The sequence below is a fragment of the Orcinus orca genome, chromosome 8 (genome assembly GCF_937001465.1).
Source record: "Orcinus orca chromosome 8, mOrcOrc1.1, whole genome shotgun sequence".
Classification (NCBI taxonomy): Eukaryota; Metazoa; Chordata; class Mammalia; order Artiodactyla; family Delphinidae; genus Orcinus; species Orcinus orca.
This window is the reverse complement of record NC_064566.1, coordinates 37,576,920-37,597,033: the sequence shown is the minus strand read 5'-3', so window position 1 is coordinate 37,597,033 and position 20,114 is coordinate 37,576,920. Positions and strand designations below refer to the sequence as shown.

Below are 20,114 nucleotides of genomic sequence, written 5' to 3'. Positions count from 1 at the left end.
TAAATAAGATAAATATAGGTAGCCCAACAGAAAAATAGGAAAAGACTTGAACATTTCACAAAAGAAGAAACTCGAATTGCCTATAAATATAGGAAAAGACAATCTCATTAGTAACCAAGAAAATAAAAAGTATATCAATATACCATTACACACCTATTAGATTGGCAAAAGTGTGATAATACCAAGTGTTTGTCAGGATGTGGAACAATAGATTTTCTCATGCATGACATGTAGAAATGTATTATAGTAAAACTATGTTTTTTTTTTAAGTTTGTCATTACCTGGTGAAGTTGAACATGAACATATCCCAAACCTAGAAGTTGCGCTCCTAGGTATATTCCCAAGAGAAATTTGTGTACATGTGCACTAAGATACATGTACAAGGATGTATAGTGTTGTCATTTGTAATAGCCCCAAACTGGAAATAATTCATTGTATAACAATACTAAGTCGATCAATTATGCACTGTAATATTACACAGCAATGAAAGTGAATGAACTAGAGGGACACACATTAACATGGATAAATGTCAGATAATATTTATCTAAAGTAATACATACCTTATGATTCAAAACAGATAAAACTTAATATGTTATTTGAATATGAATAGGTAGTAAACCTTTTTAAGGTTTTAAGGTAGTATGAGACCAGAATCTGTTATTATGGATCTAATGATCAAGTTAGGGGTATAAATACAACATAACCACAGGAAGATAACATAAGGCACTATAAATAAGGACTATGTGAGAATTATAGGCAGTAAGTGCTATAAAAATTCAGTGAAGTCAGAGTAGTATTTATGAATGATATAATTAGGGGATGCCTGGCAGAGGAATTGGTATTTGAAGAAGCCTTTGCTCCAGACCACTATGGTTTGCTGTCTCTGGGAGGACTGAGTTATATTTAGAAAGGAAAATAAATAACAGGTAAGGAGATGATGGCATTAACAGAATCAGGGTACCTGGAAAATCTGAAATAAAAATAAGACACAAAGCTAGTAAGTTAACTTGTTGGCAGATGGTGAAAAGACTTGATATTTTACTCTGATATACACTTTAATTGAAGTTGTCGGACATAATATTTCAAATAGTTGATCTGAGCTATGGCGAGATGATTCTGGAGAAGTTGCGAGGCTTTTTGCCAGTTTATTCTCTAAAAGTTGAGGGGGGAGGAGGGAGAAAACGAGGGGCTGGGATAGAGAGTTACAGAGAGAGACAGAGGTTGAGAGATTACTTTGGATTTCTGTGGTTAGATAAGACTTTATGGAAGATGATGTCAAGCAAGGTCTTTGAGCAAGAGTGAGTAGACTATGTATGCAGAGAGAGAAGAGAACTTCCTCCTGTAGATCTTTTTTTTTTTTTTTTTTGCGGTAGGCGGGCCTCTCACTGTTGTGGCCTCTCAACCACTGCGCCACCAGGGAAGCCCTGTGTAGATCTTTTATTTGATACAAGGGAAAGATACTCTCTTAGATTAATGTGAAACTTGCCAGCCTAAGAAATGAAATTCTCTAAGTTTGTCTTTCTAATTAAAATCTTTACTAGGGCAGGAAAACCATTCAAATGTTTACGGTTTATAAATTGGATTAGAAAGGTATAAGAATGATCATAGAGATGCAATAGTATGTTTAAAATCAAGCAAATTTCCTTTTCAAAAGAGCATAAAAATAAGTTTTTTTAAAATGGAGATGGCATATAGAGATTTTAGCTAATTTAGTTTTTGACATCCAAATAGAAAATAACTTCTAAGGTAATTAATTTTCTTGTGTGAATCAAGTAAATAATGTAAGTAAATACATTCTCACTCTTCGAATCATGAAACACACATAAATTCTCAGAGTTCTAAGCTTCTGATTCATATGGTATTTCTAAAAATCCAGAGAGCTGACTTGCAGTGCCTCAGGCCTTAATAACAAATGAGAATGTGGGCTAAAAGCCATGGTAGGTTGTTATTTTTTTTTTTTTAAAAAGTCATGTGAACATTGGTAAATCATAGTAACAAAATTTCCTTCAAGATAACATACTATGGAAAACTAACTATACTATGGATAACATAACATACAAGATAACATTACTATGGAAAATCTGTTCATCTGCAAATGCCAGACATGAAGGTAGTACTTTAATACCATCATCATACAATAGACTTTTAAAGAATTAAAGCACAGTGATTATGGCAGTCTTGACCAAATAGTTTCTTTTGTTTCCTTCTTTAGATTACAGTATATCTGCAAATTCCAAATTAGTTATTGTCACAGCAGGTGCACGGCAGCAGGAAGGAGAAAGTCGCCTTGACCTGGTCCAACGTAATGTGAATATCATGAAATCAATCATTCCTGCCATAGTCCAAAATAGTCCTGACTGTAAGATGCTTATTGTTTCAAATCCAGGTGAGTCCCTTCTACTCCGTTTAACTGCATAAGGATGATATTTCCATACCATTCCTTTTTTTTTCTTTTTAAAACAATGTCATTTAGGTAAATTTATGACAATAAACCGTGCCCATCCAAATACACAATACTTTGTTTTTTCCAGCTTTACTGATATATAATTGACATATAACATGTAAGTTTAATGCATATAACATGGTTATTTGAGGTGGGAACACCACAAAAGAAAGGAGAGAGAAGATTCACTAAGAGAAGATTTACTCTCTTAGCAACTTTCAAGTATATATATAAAATATAGTAGTGTTAACTATAGCCAACATTAGATCCTCAGAACTTATTCATCTTACATCTGGAAGTTTATATCCTTTGACCAACATCTCCCCATTTCTCCTTTCCCCTAGCCTCTGGCAACCACCATTCTATTCTCTCTTTCTATGAGTCTGGCTTTTTTAGTTTCCACATATGTGATATCATACAGTATTTTTTTTCTCTGTCAGTCTTATTTCACTTAGCATAAGGCCTTCAAGGTCCATCTATGTCACAAATGGCAAAATTTCCTTCTTTTTTGTAGCTGAATATTCCATTGTATATCTATATACCGCATCTTCTTTAGACATTTATCTGTAGATGGACATCAAGGTTGTTTTCATATCTTGGCTATTGTGAATAATGCTGAAGTGAATATGGGAGTGTTGGTATCTCTTTGAGATACTGATTTCATTTCCTGTGGATATATGCCCCAAAGTGGGATTGCTAGGTCATATGGTAGTTCCATTTTTAATTTTTTTGAGGAAACTCCATACTGTTTTCCATAGTGGCTGTAGCAATTTACATTCCCGCAGGCAGTGCACGAGTGTTCCCTTTTCTTCACATCCTCGCCAACATGTGTCCTCTTGGTGATAGCCATTCAAACAGGTGTCAGGTGATATCTCACTGTGGTTTTCATTTGTATTTCCCAGATGATTAGTGAAGTTGAGCATCTTTTCATGCACCTGTTAACCATTTGTATGTTTTCTTTGGAAAAATGTCTGTTTGGTTCCTCTGCCCTTTTTTTTTTTTTCGGTACGTGGGCCTCTCACTGTTGTGGCCTCTCCCGTTGCGGAGCACAGACTCTGGACGCGCAGGCTCAGCGTCTATGGCTCATGGGCCCAGCCGCTCCGCGGCATGTGGGATCTTCCCGGACCGGGGCACGAACCCATGTCCCCTGTATCGGCAGGCAGACTCTCAACCACTGCACCACCAGGGAAGCCCCCTCTGCCCATTTTTAAATCGGAATTTTTGGTATTGAGTTGTATGAGTTCCTTAGATGTTTTGAATATTAACCCCTTATAAGATACATGGTTTGCAAATATTTTTTTTTGTTTGATGTAGTCCCAGTCATTTATTTTGCTTTTGTTGCTTGTGCTTTTGGTGTCATATCCAAAAAAATCATTGCCAAGACCAATGTCAAGGAGTTTTTCCCCTACATTTTCTTCTAGGAGTTTTACACTTTCAGGCTTCTGTTTAAAGCTTTAATCCATTTTGAGTTGATTTTTGTGAGCATCATAAGATATGGGTCCAGTTTCATTCCTTTGCATGTGATTATTCAGTTTCCCAACACCATTCATTGTAAAGACTGTATTTTTCCACTGAGTATTCTTGGCTCCCTTGTCAAATATCCGTTGACAGTATCTGCAAGGGCTTATTTCTAGGCTCTCAATTCTGTTTCATTGGTCTATATGTCTGTTTTTATTCCAGTACTATACTGCTTTGATTACTATAGCTTTGTAATATAGTTTGAAATCAGGCAGTGTGATGCCTCTAACTTTTTTCTTCTTTCTCAGGATTGCTTTGGCTATTTGGGGTCTTTTGTGGCCCCATATGAATTTTAGGATTGTTTTTTATATTTCTGTGAAAATGCCATTGGTATTTTAGATTGCATTGAATCTATGGAATGCTTTGGATAGTATGAACATTTTAACAATATTACTACTTCCAATCCATGAACATGGGATGTCTTTCCATTTATTTGTGTCTGCTTCATTTTTTTGCATCAAAGTCTTATAGTTTTGAGTGTACAGATATTTAATCTCTTTGATTAAATTTATTCCTAAGTATCTATTGTTTTTGATATTATTGTGAATGGGATTGTTTTCTTTATTTATTTTTCAGGTAATTTGTTGTTAGTGTATAGAAACACAACTGATTTCTGTATTTTGTATCCTGAAACTTCACTAAATGTACTGATTAGTTCTATTAGTTTTTGGTGGGGTCTTTAGGATTTTCTATAAATAAGGTCATATCATCTGTTATCAGAGACAGTTTTACTTCTTTTATTCTAATTTGGATACCTTTTCATTTTGGCTCCTGCCTTATTGCTCTGGCTAGGACTTTTCAGTACTGTGTTGAATAGGAGTGGTGAGAGTGGGAACACTTGTCTTGTTGCTGATCTTAGAGGAACAGCTTTCAGGTTTTCACCTTTGAGTATGTTAGTTGTGGGCTTGTTATATATGGCTTTTATTATGTTTAGGTACATTCCTTCTCTACCCACTTTGTTAATATGATATTGACATGAACAGGTATTGAATTTTGGTAATTGCTTTTTCTGCATCTATTGCAATGATAATAAAATTTTTATTTTTATTCTGTTAATGTGGTATATCACATTTATTGATTTGCATATGTTAAAACATCCTTACATCCCAGGGATAAATCCCACTTGATCATGATTTATGATCCTTTCAATATATTGTTGAATTTGGTTTGCTAATATTTTGTTGAGAATTTTTGCATCTGTATTCATCAGGGAAATTGGCCTGTAGTTTTCCTGTAGCAGCCTTATCTGGTTTTGGTATTAGAGTAATGTTGGTCTCATAAAATGAGTGTGGGAGTTTTCCCTACTCTTCAATTTTGGGGAAGAGTTTGAGAAGGATTGGCATTAATTCTTTAAATGTTTGGTAGATTCACCAGGGAAGCCATCTGGTCCTGGACTTCTCTTTGTTGGGGGATTTTTGATTACTGATTCAATCTCTTTACTCATTATTTGTCTGTTCATTTATTCCATTTCTTCATTATGTAGTGTTGGTAGGTTTATGTTTCTAGGAATTTATCCATTTCCTCTAGGGTATCCAATTTGTTGGCATATAATTGTTCATAGTAGTGTCGTGATCCTTTGTATTTGTGTGGTATCAGTCGTAAGGTCTCTGTTTTCATTTCTGATTTTATTTGAGTCTTCGCTCTTTTTTCCTTAGTCTAGTTTGTCAATTTTAACTTTTCAAAAAACCAGGTGTTAGTTTCATTGACCTTTTCTATTGTCTTTTTAGTCTCTGTTTAATTTATCTCCACTCTGATCTTTGTTATTTCCTTCCTTCTGCTAACTTTGGACTTGGTTTGTTCTTCTATTACTGGCTCCTTGAGGTTGTTTATTTGAGGTCTTTCTTTTTTCTTAATGTAGGCATTTAATGCTGTATAGACTTCCCTCTCTGCGAACTGCTCTTGCTTCATCCCGTAAATTTTCGTATGTTGTGCTTCCATTTTCATTGTTTCAAGATATTTTTAAATTTCCCTTTTGATTTCTTCTTTGACTCTTTGGTTGTTTAATTTCCATATATTTTTGAACTTTCCAGTTTCCCTCCTGTTAATTTCTAGTTTTGTAACATTGTGTTTGGAAAAGATACTTGGTATGTTTTTGTGTTTTTTTTTTTGCGGTACACGGGCCTCTCTCTGTTGTGGCCTCTCCCGTTGTGGAGCACAGGCTCCGGACTCGCAGGCTCAGCAGCCATGGCTCACAGGCCCAGCCGCTCCGCGGCATGTGGGATCTTCCCGGACCGGGGCATGAACCCCTGTCCCCTGCATCGGCAGGTGGACTCTCAACCACTGTGCCACCAGGGAAGCCCTGGGATCCTTTTTTTTTTTTTTTTGATCCATTTTTATTGTACAGTCAACGACCTCTCCAGATTTGGTAAAATAGTCCTTTAGGTCCTTTTTGCTGGTATCCCAGCTCAGGCCACCAGTGAACAGTTTTCCTGCATCCTCCTCGTTCTTGCTGACGTTTATCTGGTAGCCCTCCGTGCCGTTCTGGTTGCCAGCCTGGGGCGCCGTGCTTCCGCCTTCAGCACCCACCGTGACCCCAGTGCCGGCTGGCGGCTTGCCTTCAGTGGTGGCCTCGTGTCCGTTGTCGGTGGCGCCCATTGTCTCCATGGGCTGCTCCTCATCCGCTTCCGACATGCTAGGCCGTGGCGTACGGCTGCAACCCAGAAGCTTGCCCGGGCCCGTGTGGTGCCTCCGCCTCTAGTTTTTTTTTTATAGTGACTTTGTCTGGCCTTGGTAAATGGGTAATGCTTAGAATCAGTAATAATGGCTTCACTTTCATTTCTGATTTTAGTAATTTGAGTCTTCTCTCTTTTTTCTTAATTCATCTAGCTAAAAGTTGTCAATTTGTTGATCTTTTCAAAGAACCATTGATTTTTTTCTATTGTTTTTCCATTCGCTATTTTGTTATTTCTGATCTTCATTATTTACTTCCATTTGCTAGATTTGGGTTTAATTTGTTCTTTTTTTTCTAGTTCCTTAAGTTGTAATGTTAGTTTGACATCTTTCGTGTTTTTTAATGTAAGCATATATGGCTATAAGTTTACCCTTTAGCACTGCTTTCTCTCTGACCAATAAGTTTTATGTTATGTTTTCATTTTCATTCATCTCTAAGTATTTCCTAATTTCCATTGTGCTTTCTTCTTTGATCCATTAGGTTGTTATAGAGTGTGCTTTTTAATTTCCACAGATTTGTGAATTTTCCAGTGTTACTTCTGTTATTGATTTCTAAATTCACCTCATTGTGTCAGAGAATATACTTTGTATGATGCCTGTCTTTTTAAATCTATTGAGACTTAATTTGTGGCATAACGTAAACGTATGGTCTATTCTCGAAAATATCCCATGTGCACTTGAGGAGAATGTAGATGCTGTTATTGTTGGGTAAAGTGTTCCATTTGTCTGTTAGATCTAGTTGGTCTGTGGTGTTGAATTCTCTATTTCCTTACTTACCTTCTGTTTGATTGATCTATCCATTATTGAAAGTTGGGTATTTAAGTCTTCAATTATTATTGTAGAACTGTCTATTTCTCCCTTCAGTTTTGTCAGTTTTTGCTTCATGTATTTTGATGGTCTGCTATTAGATGCATACATGTTTATAATTATTGTTTTATTTTCTTTCATTTTCTTTATTGAACCTCTAATTAGTATGTAATGTCCTTCTTTGCCTACTATAAACTTTTTTGATTTGAAGTCTGTTTTATCTGACATTAGTGTAGCCATCCCTGCTCCCTTTTGGTTACTATTTGCATAAAATATCTTTTTCCATTCTGTCACTTTTAAGCTATTTGTGTCTTTGGCTTTAAAGTAAGTTTCATGTTGACGGCATGTACTTGGCTTCTGTGTTTTGATCCATTATGTCAATCTCTTTTGATTGTAGAGTGTAATTTGTTTACATTTAAAGTAATTACTGATAATGGGGGCTTCTGTCATTGTGCTATTTGTTTTCTATATGCTTTAGAGCTTCTTGTTTCTCATTTCCTGCATTACTGTCTTCTTTTGTGTTTATTTTTTATAGTGAAATATTTAAATTCCTGTCTCATTTTCTTTTGTATATATCCTATAGCTATTATAGCTATTTTCATTTTGGTTGCCATGGGGGATTACCTTTAGCACCCTAAAGTTATAATACTCTTATTTGAATTTCTACCAGCTTAACTTCAATAACATACAAAACCTCTGCTTCTTCATAGTTCCATCCTCACCCCTTTTGATTGTTGATGTCACAAAATTGCATCTTTGCACGCTGTTTGCCCCAAAATATAAACTAATAATTCTTTTAAATGCAATTGTTTCTTAAATTTGAAAATGGGAGTTACATACCAAAGTCACAGTAATACTAGCTTTTAGACTAATTTTTTTAATGTATTAGTCTCCTAAATTATGCAGAAAATAAAAAGTGTAAGTATAAACCATTGTTACAATATTACTAGCTTTTATAACTGCCCATGCATTTACCTTTATTGAGATCTTTATTTTTTCACATGGCTTCAAGTTATTGTTTATTTCATCCTGCAGGACTGCCTTGAGTATTTCTTGCAGGACTGGTCTAGTGGTGATGAACTCCCTAAGCTTTAGTTTCTTTGGCAAAGTCTTAATTTTTCCCTCACTTTTGAAGAACAGTTTTGCCGGTATAAGATATGATTCTTGGTTGACAGTTGTTTTCTTTTTATCACTTTAAATATATCTGCCCAGTACCTTCTGGCCTCCAAAGTTTCTGGTGAGAAATCTGCTGATGATCTTGTTTTTCACTTTTCTTCAGTCTTTTTTCTTTCTGTTCCTGAGTCAGTAATTTCCATTGTCCTATCTTCAAGTTTGCTGATTCTGTCTTCTGCCTGCTCAAATCTGCTTCTTAGTCCATCTAGTGATTTTTTTCATTTCAGTTATTGTGCTTTTCAGCTCTAGAATTTTGGGGGTGGGGGTTCTTTTTAGGTTTTATATTTCTTTATTGATATTTCCGTTTTGTTCACTCATCATTTTCTTGACTTTCTCTACCTCTTCCTTTAGTTCTTTGAGTATCTTTAAGACAGTTGTTTTAAAGTCTTTGTCTAGTATATCTGCCATCAGTTTTTTTTTCCCCCAGGGACAGTTTCTGTTGATTCATTTTTTCCTTTGAATGGGCCATACTTTTATATTTCTTTGTATGCCTTGTGTTTTGTTGTTGTTGTTGCTGTTGTTGAAAACTGGATGTTTGAATCTAGTAATATATGACAACGTTATCAGATTCTATCCCTTCCCCAGGGTTTGCTGGGTTTTTGTTGTTATTGTTACCGCTTTTGTTTTTTGATGGTTGAAGGCTGTTTCTGTGCCAAGGACCAACCTGAGGTGTACTCTTAAGGTCTTTGAGGTTTTTTTTTTTTTTTTTTTTTGTGGTACCTCACGGGCCCAGCCGCTTCGTGGCATGTGGGATCTTCCCAGACCGGGGCACGAACCTGTGTCCCCTGCATCGGCAGGCGGACTCTCAACCACTGCGCCACCAGGGAAGTGCCTTTGAGGTTGTTTCTAGGCCTGTGCTTTTCCCTGGGCATACGTGGTTACTTTCTAATTTCCCCCAAATATGCCACTGCTTTTGTATGTTCTGGTCTTTAATGTCTGGCTCCCATGAGGGGGAAAAGAAATACTAAGGGAAGGGGGAAAGGGTGCCTGCCCTTTATATTCCTTCGAGATTACTTTAGCCAGAGGGGGAGAGGCTTGCAACAGTAGTGGGGAGGTGCAACAAATGGCTTTGCCCTCTTTGTCTACCCCTCTGTCATCAGAAGCAGTAATCAGTCATTAGAGAACAGATCTCTGATATTTGGAGGAAAGGGTGCTTTTCACAGGCTGTGCACAGACTGCTTTAGGTACATGTAAACAGCCCTGCTACTCTGCTAAGGGCTGAAATTGGCTGAAACTAACCACAGTTTAACATACAAACCTTCCCTTGGAAATTTCAAGCTTTCAGAAGACTCCAGAGTTCCACCAAAAGTTATATCAGACAGATTCTGGCAGTGCAGTTATTGTCTAGTTGGGGAGATAGATTCCTGGTGCTTCCTACTTCTCCATCTTCCTAGAATCCTCCAGTATTTAACTAGATTTTTAAACCTAGGAAACTGTTTTGTGAAAAAGCAAACTCAAAGTCATCTTCCCAGATACTCCTGCCTTTTTGAAAAGGGTCCATACCTGCTGTTAACCATTCACCCATGACCTGGGTGATTATCTTTGTGTCATATATCCTTCATAGTTCCTGTGACAAGCATGTCCTAATATTTTACACATAGAAAAAAAACAAGCTTGTATACACCTATAATTACCAGGATCTATAAGATCCAATAGGTAACCAAAATCCCTCACCAGATGTTTTGGTAATTCTTAACTAATTGGACTATCTTATTTTGCCCTTTTATTTACTATCACTTATACCTTATTAAAGTTATTAATAGATGCATTTGTGTGTTCAGTTTCTCTAAAGCAAATTTATTTCTTCTTCTAGTCACATTATTTCCACATCAGTTGGAAGTTTCAGGTCAGTATCCCAAAATATCTTTTCACTGTGATAATTTTTATTGGTATGTTTCATTTTCTTAGATTTCCTTAAGGGGACCTACAAACCTTTGTTATGCCACATAGCTTTGGATAAGAGATGAAATTAATGCCTAGCAAATGAAACATATGTTAATATTACAGTATCATTTCATATCTTAACAAAAATGTCCCTTACCCATATATTGTACCATATATTTCCAGTTACAGGGACCACTAGAGACCATTTCCCAGTAAATGCAGGAATCTGACTGATCTGGTGGCTCAGTTATAACCCAGCCACAAAGGAACATGTTTTAGCCAATACTGGTTTCCAGATGTCATGGAGTAGTCCATCTTTCTAGGGAGGTCACAGTGTTAGGCTTTTGTTTGCCCAATCCCAGATAATTGTACTACAGGGACTGCTAGTTTCTTTTTCATTTGAAACACTATTGCTATAAGGGAATAGTGATTAAGATCACATTTTCCACTGTAGTCCTGTATGATTTGAATACCAAACACTGCAACACATTACAGATCAGTACTCATTCCAGTTAGTCCTCTTAACAATGCAGTGTCCAGCATTAAATTATTTGCCCCTTGTTCATTTAGCAGAGGATCTATAGTTACAAAGAATCCTCAGGATACTGCTAGTACTTATCTAAAAATGACTCAACTCTTTTATGTTATAGCCTCTGATTTTCCAGTGCCTAACTAACAATTGCAGGGGAGTGACATCATGATTTAATAGGATGTCTTTCCAGGTTCTGAATAGAGCATTTAGTTTACAGCATGGGTCAGTCTTTGTCTTAAAATACCAGCCTTGAAACTGATTGTTCTCTATCCTCCCTTTTACACCAGCGGTTTTAATTTCATTAGGATGGTTAATAGCAACTAAAGGATTATGTTTTTAGCCATTTTCTTCTCAACCCTCTTCTCTTTCTCAAGACATTTTGTTAATTCCTGAGAGGGTAAACCTGTCATCCAGATTCTACTGGTAAGATTTGTCCCCACTTATCTACTGCAAAGCTTTGTTCAACTCATACACCACTAGTCAATCAATCTATAGGCAAAACTTTCCTTCCTTTTACTTACCCCACAGAGTCTTGGTTATATTGAGGATCTGAAAGTTAATTTTAATTTTGACATCAATCCTCTTGCCCTCTAGTAGTGCCCCTGGTTTTGGATTGATAGTCAAATCACAGGACACCACAATAAGTGTAGTGCAGGCCCAACTTTCCTGTGTTGAGCTTGTCCATTTACACATCAGTGTAATTTGCTACCGAGTGTGTTGTGTGCAGTCCTGGGGCCTTAAAACTGTGCCTAGGTAGTTGCAAGACCATCTGATACAAATAATGATACTGTACATTGTGTGTTTCTTGTCCTGGATCCTTTTCTCAAAATTATATAAGAGCTAGGTTAAAACTTCTTTGTCCTTTGAGTTTTACTGTCAGTCCAAACCCGAGATCGCTGTTGGTGGCAATGCAAAAATAAAATACATATTTATTGTAGAAAATAGGAAAATTCATAAGCATAAAGAAGATAATGTCACCCTGGGGCTTCCCTGGTGGTGCAGTGGTTAAGAATCCACCTGCCAAGGCAGGGAACATGGGTTCCAGCCCTAGTCCGGGAAGATCCCACATGGCGCAGAGCAACTACGCCCATGCGCCACAACTACTGAGCCTGTGCTCTAGAGCCTGCAAGCCACAACTGCTGAGCCTGCATGCCACAACTACTGAAGCCCGTGTGCCTAGAGCCTATGCTCTGCAATGAGAAGCCACTGCAATAAGAAGCCCACAATGAAGAGCAGCCCCCGCTCGCCATAACTAGAGAAAGCCCGCATGCAGCAACGAAGACTCAATGCAGCCAAAATATTAATTAATTAATTAATTAAAGAAAGAAGATAATCTCACCTGTAAGCCTGTCACTCAAAAATAATCACTATTAATAATTTGGTGGATTGATATGATTCTAAAGTTCCTATAAAAATGCATTATGTTTTTTACAAGGCTGAGATAAGAAATTACATAATGTTTAGGATTATGCTATTTTCCTTTGAAAATGTATTATGAACATTTCCCCATATTTCAGTATGTTGTTGATTTAATAATATATTCTTGGGAAAAATGTGTAACTTGGCTTATAATTATATAAAGTTTAAATTTACACTGGCACCTTAGTAACAATATTATGTGGTCAGCAAGATGTATATGCCAACTTTCAAGGTGATCAGATTCTATGTTTGGATACTTAAGAAAAAATTTAAAACTAAAAGTTTCATTTTGAGTGGCACAATGACCTAATATTCCACCTTTATGATGAATGAAGGGTGAATTATTATTTGAAGTGAATAATGAAGTTTATGAGAATAATATAGAAATTTTTACTGCCTATTCATAAATAATTTCAAGACGACATCTCTGAGAAAATTTTAAGAGTGGTATTGACACGTAGATGGCTTCAGAACAGATGCTTGAAAAATATTATGTTCTCTCTGAATCAACTTCTCATGAATTTGATTTTCTTACTTTCCACAACTGTAGTGCCTATGAGATTATCAAGCTGAAGGGGTATACCTCTTGGGCTGTTGGACTGTCTGTGACAGGTCTGGTAAGATCAATTCTGAAAAATCTCAGGAGAGTGCATCCAGTTTCCACTATGGTTAAGGTAGGCTTAGATAGAATCTTCACTTATCATCTTTGTTTAAATATTGCTGAGTCTTTACTATGTGCCAGGCATTATACAAAATTTTGAGAATATGTTGGTGAACAAAAATAGAGGCCCTGACCTCATAGAGTTTAATGAAAGATAGGAACTTAATAAAACAGTTGCAAATATATAATAACACATTGTGTTAAGTGCTATGATGACAAACTACGAAGTTCTTAGAGTATTCAAGAAGAGAATTTACTCTGCGGAGGGGGTGTTTGTGGTGGTTAGGGAAGATTTCCTAAGGAAGTAAAATGACCTAATCTGAATAATGAGTCGAAGTTAATTTGCAAGGCTGGACTAATATTCCAAGCAGAGGGGACATATGTGTAGGGGACCTGAGGTAGATATAAGTAGAGAGCACTTGAGGATCTGAAAAAAAAAAAGGTCAGTGGTTGAAATGCACAGAGCAAAGGGAGCAAAGGGAAGTACATGATAAGGCTGGAGGAAGTAAGCAGGGTCAGGCCACTGAAAGTCTTATAAAGGGGTTTGGGTCCTTACCATAAGAGCTATGGAAAGCCACCAAAGGAACTTAAGAAAGGGACTGGTTTTACAACCTTTTTTTGTTAAAAAGATTCCTGGGGCTGTGATGGATGGAACAGATTTGAAGGGGACAAGAGTAGAGGTGGGTAAACTTGGGAAGAGGATGTGCCTTAGCTCGGAACAGAGAGGATGGTAGTAGTAGAGATGAAGAGGTGGTGGCAAATTTGAGTTATACTATATTTAAGAGGTAAAATTCATAGGTCTTGATAATGGAATGAAGTGGGAAATCAGGGAGATAAAGGTCATTCTTAGGTTTCTGTTTTGCACAGTTAGATAAATGGTTATATAATCCACTGAGGAAAGGCATATTCAAAGAGAATCAGGTTTGAAGATCATGTTTGTAGTTATGGAGAAATTGAATTTGAGGTGCCTTTGCAATATCTCAGAGGAAATAGTCAGTTAGGTACAAGCTTCTGGAATTCATAAGAGTTTGGGGTTGGAGTTATAAATATGAGCATCATCAGCGTAAAAAGTGTGTATCAGGGCTCTTAGTTAAAAGCCACAGAAGCCAACCCAAACTAGCTTAATAAAAAGAAGATATATTGGCTCATGTAACCGAAATGCCAAGGAGGCCCGAACCACATGCTCAAACTATATCATTAGAGCTACCTTTTCTCTCCACAATCTTGGCTCATCTTTTCACTCTTATTGGCCTCAAGCTCATGTGGACTTTTTCCATGGGGCAACGAAGATGGCCCTCAGCATCTGCAGGCTTAGAGCCTATAGTATCAGAACCCTGCCTCTCCCTTTACCCATATTAATTTCTTGATAATTGGCCTTTCTGGGATCACTTATCCATTCCTGTGATACTTGTCAGTTTGGAGAGAGGCAGTTCTTGAAAGGAAAAGAGAGGTTCTGTCAACATTAAGAAAAAAAAAAAAGAGAGAGAAAGAGATACTAGACAGGCAAAGACAGTAGATATCCCTTACACGTGGTAGCTGAAACCATGAATTTCAACGAGCTTGCCTAAGGAGAGAGTATAAAGTGAGAAGACAGATTGAGATTGAGTCTTGAGGAATTTCAGTATTAACAGCAGTTATAGTGTGAGTCCACGAAGGTGACTAAGTGGTGGCCAGAGTTAAAAACCAAGAGAACATGGAATCATGGTAACCAAGTGAAAGGAGGATGCCTTAAAGATGAAAGGATTGGTTTTCTGTTCTTGATTGATGTGAAGTCATATAAAATAAGGGTTAAAATGCCAGGAAGGTAGAGTAACAGAGGTCATTGATAACCTTAGCAGATGTTTAATAAAGTAATAGAAATGAAAAATTCTGATTGGAGTACATCAGGGTTTTCTTAACTTCGGCACTGTTGATTTTGGGCTGGATAATTCTTCATTATTGGGGCTGTCCTGTGCATTGTGGGATGTTAGCAGCATCCCGGGCCTCTACTCATTAGATGCCAGTAGCAAACCAGTTTTGACAATCAAAAATGTCTCCACAATTATACTCCAATAAAGATGTTAAAAAAAAATGTCTCCAGACATTATCAAATGTCCCTTGGGAATGTTTGGTAAGGCAAAATCACCTCCAGCTGAGAACCTTTTAAGTAGACTGCAGAAAGTAAAGCCAGTATAAACAGCTCTTTTGAGGTAAGTGGCTGTGAAATTAAGGAGAGAGAGCAGTAACTGGAGAGGAAAATCAGGGCAAGGCAGGTTTTTTTTTTGTTGTTTAAAAGATAAGATGTAAAGAAGATATTGAAGATAGAAGTAATAAGCAGAGAGGGTGGGATCCAGAGCATTGGTGAAGGTATTAGTCCCAGAAAGGAGGAGGGACAACTATCTTTTTTAATAGGGGATAACAAAGAGAAGATAGGTAGTGAATCATATAGGTTTGTAAGTTTGGCATTGGAAGCATCTGATGACTTCTTTTTAGTGAAAGGAGACAAAATCATCTACTGAAAGTCAAGGGAGGTATAGAGAAGTCAGGTGTTTGAGAAGATTTGAAATCACCTTTGTAGATAGTGAGAAATAGAATTTGACAAAAAAATAAAGGCAGAATTACTGTCAGGTGGATGCTTGAGGTAGATAAGTATTAATTTTGACAAAAGTTAAAGATCAGCTTTGTTGTGTGGTTTTCTCTAGGGACCTGAGTGCAGGAGTGGAGAAAGTAGATAACTGAATTCATCTGGGTTTGGGTTTTACTTGTGGAGTGTTAAAGGGGGAGAGAGAAGAGAGGAAGACAGAGAGATAGATAGAGGTGTAGGTAGTTTTGGTGTCTATACTTGTTAAAAATGAGTTTGACCTTCTGCTAAAGGGTCACAGTCAAATTCAAGACCGTTGCCCTTAAATGTTATCTACATACAAATGAATAAATTACAAAAAGAAAATGAGTAATAAAGAATTTAAGAAATATTTATAAAAATTAAAATAGGCAAAGGGTCTTAGGGTGTAGCAAAAGAGTTACAAGAAAGGAATATAAGTTGGATATGGAGGAACCTCATAACAAGGTTCAGAGTAAGATACTTGGGGTGGGAGAAGGTCCCATGAGCTAAAGAAGACAAGAAACTGGAAAGAAAGGGAATTGGTTCGTTTATCCACGCGGACAATGAAGCCACCAAGGCTAATGGCACAAACTGGGATAGAGAGAGAAGATTGCTAGGGTCAAAGTCTTTTATGAATGAGATGGAATACTCAAGAGGTTTGTAGACGGTCATTAGAAAGGAAAGAAGAGCTGAATAAGATGGGCCTCAAAAAATAGGGGGAATTGTTTTTGTTTTTAAGAGAGCAAGGGATTAATAATCTGGAAGAGACAGTGAGGGGTATACAGTGGATTCTACACTCTTCCTCTTTTGAGGATACAAAGGGCTGTGGGAGAATAAGCAATTACCCCCAGAGGGCTCCTGAAGAAGAGTCAGGGAGGTGTCAAATGAACGCTCCTGGAAAGAGGTTGAGTAATACGGGAATTTCATAGTCTTTACTGAACAAATCAGTGGATGAGTTATAGTTTATGGGAAATACTTAAACATTTGACATTAAGAGCAAAATCATTTGTATGCTCTTAATCTTTTTTCCCAGTTACTTCATTTCTATTACTTCACATTTTCAGCAAATAAAGTTGCCAATAGAGTTTATTTAACATTAATATATTAACTTGATTTTTTGTCAGATAAATAGGGAATTCTCTTTAAATAACCATTTCCTCACTTCACGGCCAGTCTATGAGGAAAGGAAGCAAATTTCAGTGCATCCAGGGGTCATACTGCCAACCAGGCATGACGCTTAAAGGGAAGAGGATAGGCTAAGGGCAGGGGGGCAGCAGGTCATGGCAGTACACAGGGCTAGGCCAGGGCAGCCTTGGAGGTCAGGGCCCTTGTTTCCAGTCTACCCAGCAGCCCCCAAATGGCATAATGGCATGGACATACATTTCCAGTTCTAATCCAAGAAGCCCTTTCTAGCAGGAAGAGATACAGTGAAAGGAGAGAGAGCAAATTCCTGAAACACTAGCACGGAAGGCAGGAGGGCTTTTGCCCCAGCCACGCTGCCTTGTTCCTGATGCCGCCCAACCCCTGGCAGCTCATGTTAAAGCTCTAAAAGGTATTGTGCTACACAGAGGGAGCAACAGAATGACCAAGGACAGGAAAGGGAAGCGGGGGCAGGCAAGTGTGACTGCAGCTGGAATGTGGCTGGGAAGGGAATGTGGGCTGACAGTCTGGTGGGACAGTGGCCTTCCATGGCGAGGCACGGACCAGAGTGGAGTGAATGTGAGTAGAGCCTGGCAGGGGACCCTGAGGAGAAGACATGTGGCTGTTCTGATGGAGATCAGGAGGTTGAGTATAAAGTGGCTACCAAAATGAGGGAGTTGGACTGCAGTGGAAAAGGTGGATAGGGAGTCCCTCTGTGGGCCACTAGAGTAAAGCAGGAACGCTGAGCTCCTGAGGAGAGCCCCAGAGACGGTGAGAGGGAAGCCTGGCTGAGTAGTGCCTGTGGGCTCTGAACTACTATGGGAAGCTGGGAGGCACCACTCCAGGGTCAAGGAGCCTCTCCCTTTCTCAACGCTGGTTCCTGGTAACTTTACAGGCACACCTGGAGGAACAACAAGACCTTCCCATCGCCTCCTCCAGCCCTACATTCTGGGGTAAGAAAAGGCAATGGGTGGTAGGGGGCAGAGAGGTGTGAGAGGTCTACTGGGTCTTCCTACCTTCCAGGGAGGAGGTGGAGGCTGGTTTGTGGGCATGTAGACATTGTGTGGGTTACCCAGGTTGTAACAGGCTCTAGCAGCTGCCTCTGCAGCCTTGGCTTCAGCTGCAGGAGTGGAGGGAACATCAGGGCTGCTGATGGGAGGCTCCATGGCCCTAGGATAGGGTGGTGGCCATGGCTGCACCTATTCCATGGCCCTGTCCATCATGGAAGGTCCTGGATAGAAGCCAGGTGGTAGCCAGGAGGGCTGGAGTACATTCCACTGGTGACTAGCGGGGGAATTACATAAACCCTGCTGAGCATGTGAGTACCTGGAAGCTTAGGCTCCACCGGAGGCTCCACCTCTGGAAGCATGAGAAGCCAGCTGTTAGCATCTGTTGTCCAAACTCAGTGGCATCCCCTCATGTAAAGATTATACAAAGCAGAGCCTGCCCAGCCACTTCCTGCTTCTGCCTTCACCGTTCTCTTGATTATTTTACACCAAACACAGCCTGCTTGATCTCACAGTCCTTCATCAGACTGCATGGCATTCTTGCGCTTAGAAAGAAATATGACAAGGGTAAGGGGTAAAATAGACAGTGCCCTTTTTGGCCCCTTTGAAGGCATCTGGCACATTCTTCATGTCATTAAACACAAGTTCTCACATGGTCATAGGACATTAGGATGCTCTTCGTACTGTTGACGATCACTCTGCTGCCCTCCGAATGATTCTTGAGCGCCATAGTCTCTCTGTATATTCTTATTCTGAAGCCGTCTTGCATAGCTGCCTTTCCATATCAGGTTACTGAATAATAACCTAATTTTGCCTTTTAGGGCTTATATGGAATAAAAGAAGAAATCTTTCTCAGTATCCCTTGTGTCTTGGGCCAAAGTGGTGTCTCAGATGTTGTGAAGGTTAACTTGAATTCTGAGGAGGAGGCCCTTTTAAAGAAGAGTGTAAACACACTTTGGGATGTCCAAAAAGACCTGATATTTTAAAACCTTTTAATGTTCCATGTTTTATAGAACAGAAGATAGTAGACTGTATATTTTACATTTTGAAAGTATCTTCACCTGATCTTTCAAAAATAAAAGAACATTGGACCTATGACATAACTCCAGCCTCTCAAGGCTAGAAAAAGGAAATGGTAAAGGAATTTCTCTATTCTAATGATACTCAACCTGTACAGATGTAAGTTATACTTCCAAAGTATGTCATATATGTAAAAGTTGTCTCCAGGTTTAGTAGAATACGTATACTAACCCATTTAATATAGAACTTATGATTCTTCTCATAAAACAACAGAATTTCTAGTACTGAAATTTCATTTTGTGCTTTCCTCCATTAGGGCACCAGCATATTCACTTTATATTGCTTCATTAACTTTATGTGTTTATATATAATTTTTACTAAGTACTTATTTTTAAGACAATGTATATCAGAAGGAAAATAGAAATATAACTTCATGGTATAAAAAAATTAAATATCTTCAACCCTGCAAGTATTATGCCAATTAATATAAACTCAAATAGTTGATTTGGTCCCTCTGTTGAAATACCACACAGGGAGTTTAGACCATCCTCTAGGTTATTCTTTTAGCAAACTATTACTGTGCTTGCTGTGTTATGGTTATGAGTTCAGTATGACATGATTTCTGCCCTCAAGTATTTCACAGTGAGTATTTAGGGTACCTCATCTAGCTGGTTATTGATGGATGCTTGGTAACAGTCAATTGGTAGGTAGCTCCCTCTTGGTGTCCAAGGTAGGAGTGCATGTGCTTCATACAAAAATATATATTTCCGGGCTTCCCTGATGGCGCAGTGGTTGAGAGTCCCCCTGCCGATGCAGGGGACACGGGTTCATGCCCCGATCCGGGAAGATCCCACATGCCGCGGAGCGGCTGCGCCTGTGAGCCATGGCTGCTGAGCCTGTGTGTCCGGAGCCTGTTGCTCCGCAACGGGAGAGGCCACAACAGTGAGAGGCCCGTGTACCGCAAAAAAAAAAAAAAAAAAGAAAAAAAAAGTATCCTTGATTCCACAAAGAATTTAAGGCAGCTATAGGAAATACACAGTGAAACAAAAACTAAAAAATCAGGACCAAGGTAATTTACAAATTAGACTAGGACAGGACCAGTGGGAAAAATTAGAAGGCATATATGCAGACCCTGAGGACCTACATAGCTCTAGTGGAGGCAAACCCAGTTAGTCAGAGAGTTACGGTTAACTCTCTGTTATTCTTGCTATTTAATAGCTTTCATTTCAGTCATCTATTACTGAACATAGTTTCCCATT

The 20,114-nt window shown here is 38.4% G+C and overlaps 1 protein-coding gene and 1 pseudogene across 1 annotated transcript in view; one reads left to right on the top strand and one right to left on the bottom strand.

The window, feature by feature from the left end:
• Positions 1-19,073, top strand: part of LOC101272816 (L-lactate dehydrogenase C chain) — a 30,775-nt gene extending 11,702 nt beyond the window's left edge. The window contains exons 3-4 of the mRNA XM_004263902.3: positions 2,213-2,386; positions 18,657-19,073. Of these exons, the coding sequence (XP_004263950.3) occupies positions 2,213-2,386; positions 18,657-18,742 (260 nt within the window). The 3' untranslated portion in view covers positions 18,743-19,073. The remainder of the gene's footprint in view (positions 1-2,212; positions 2,387-18,656) is intronic.
• On the bottom strand, positions 17,861-18,654 carry LOC117197363 (WW domain-binding protein 2-like; annotated as a pseudogene).
• Positions 19,074-20,114: the final 1,041 nt, after the last annotated feature.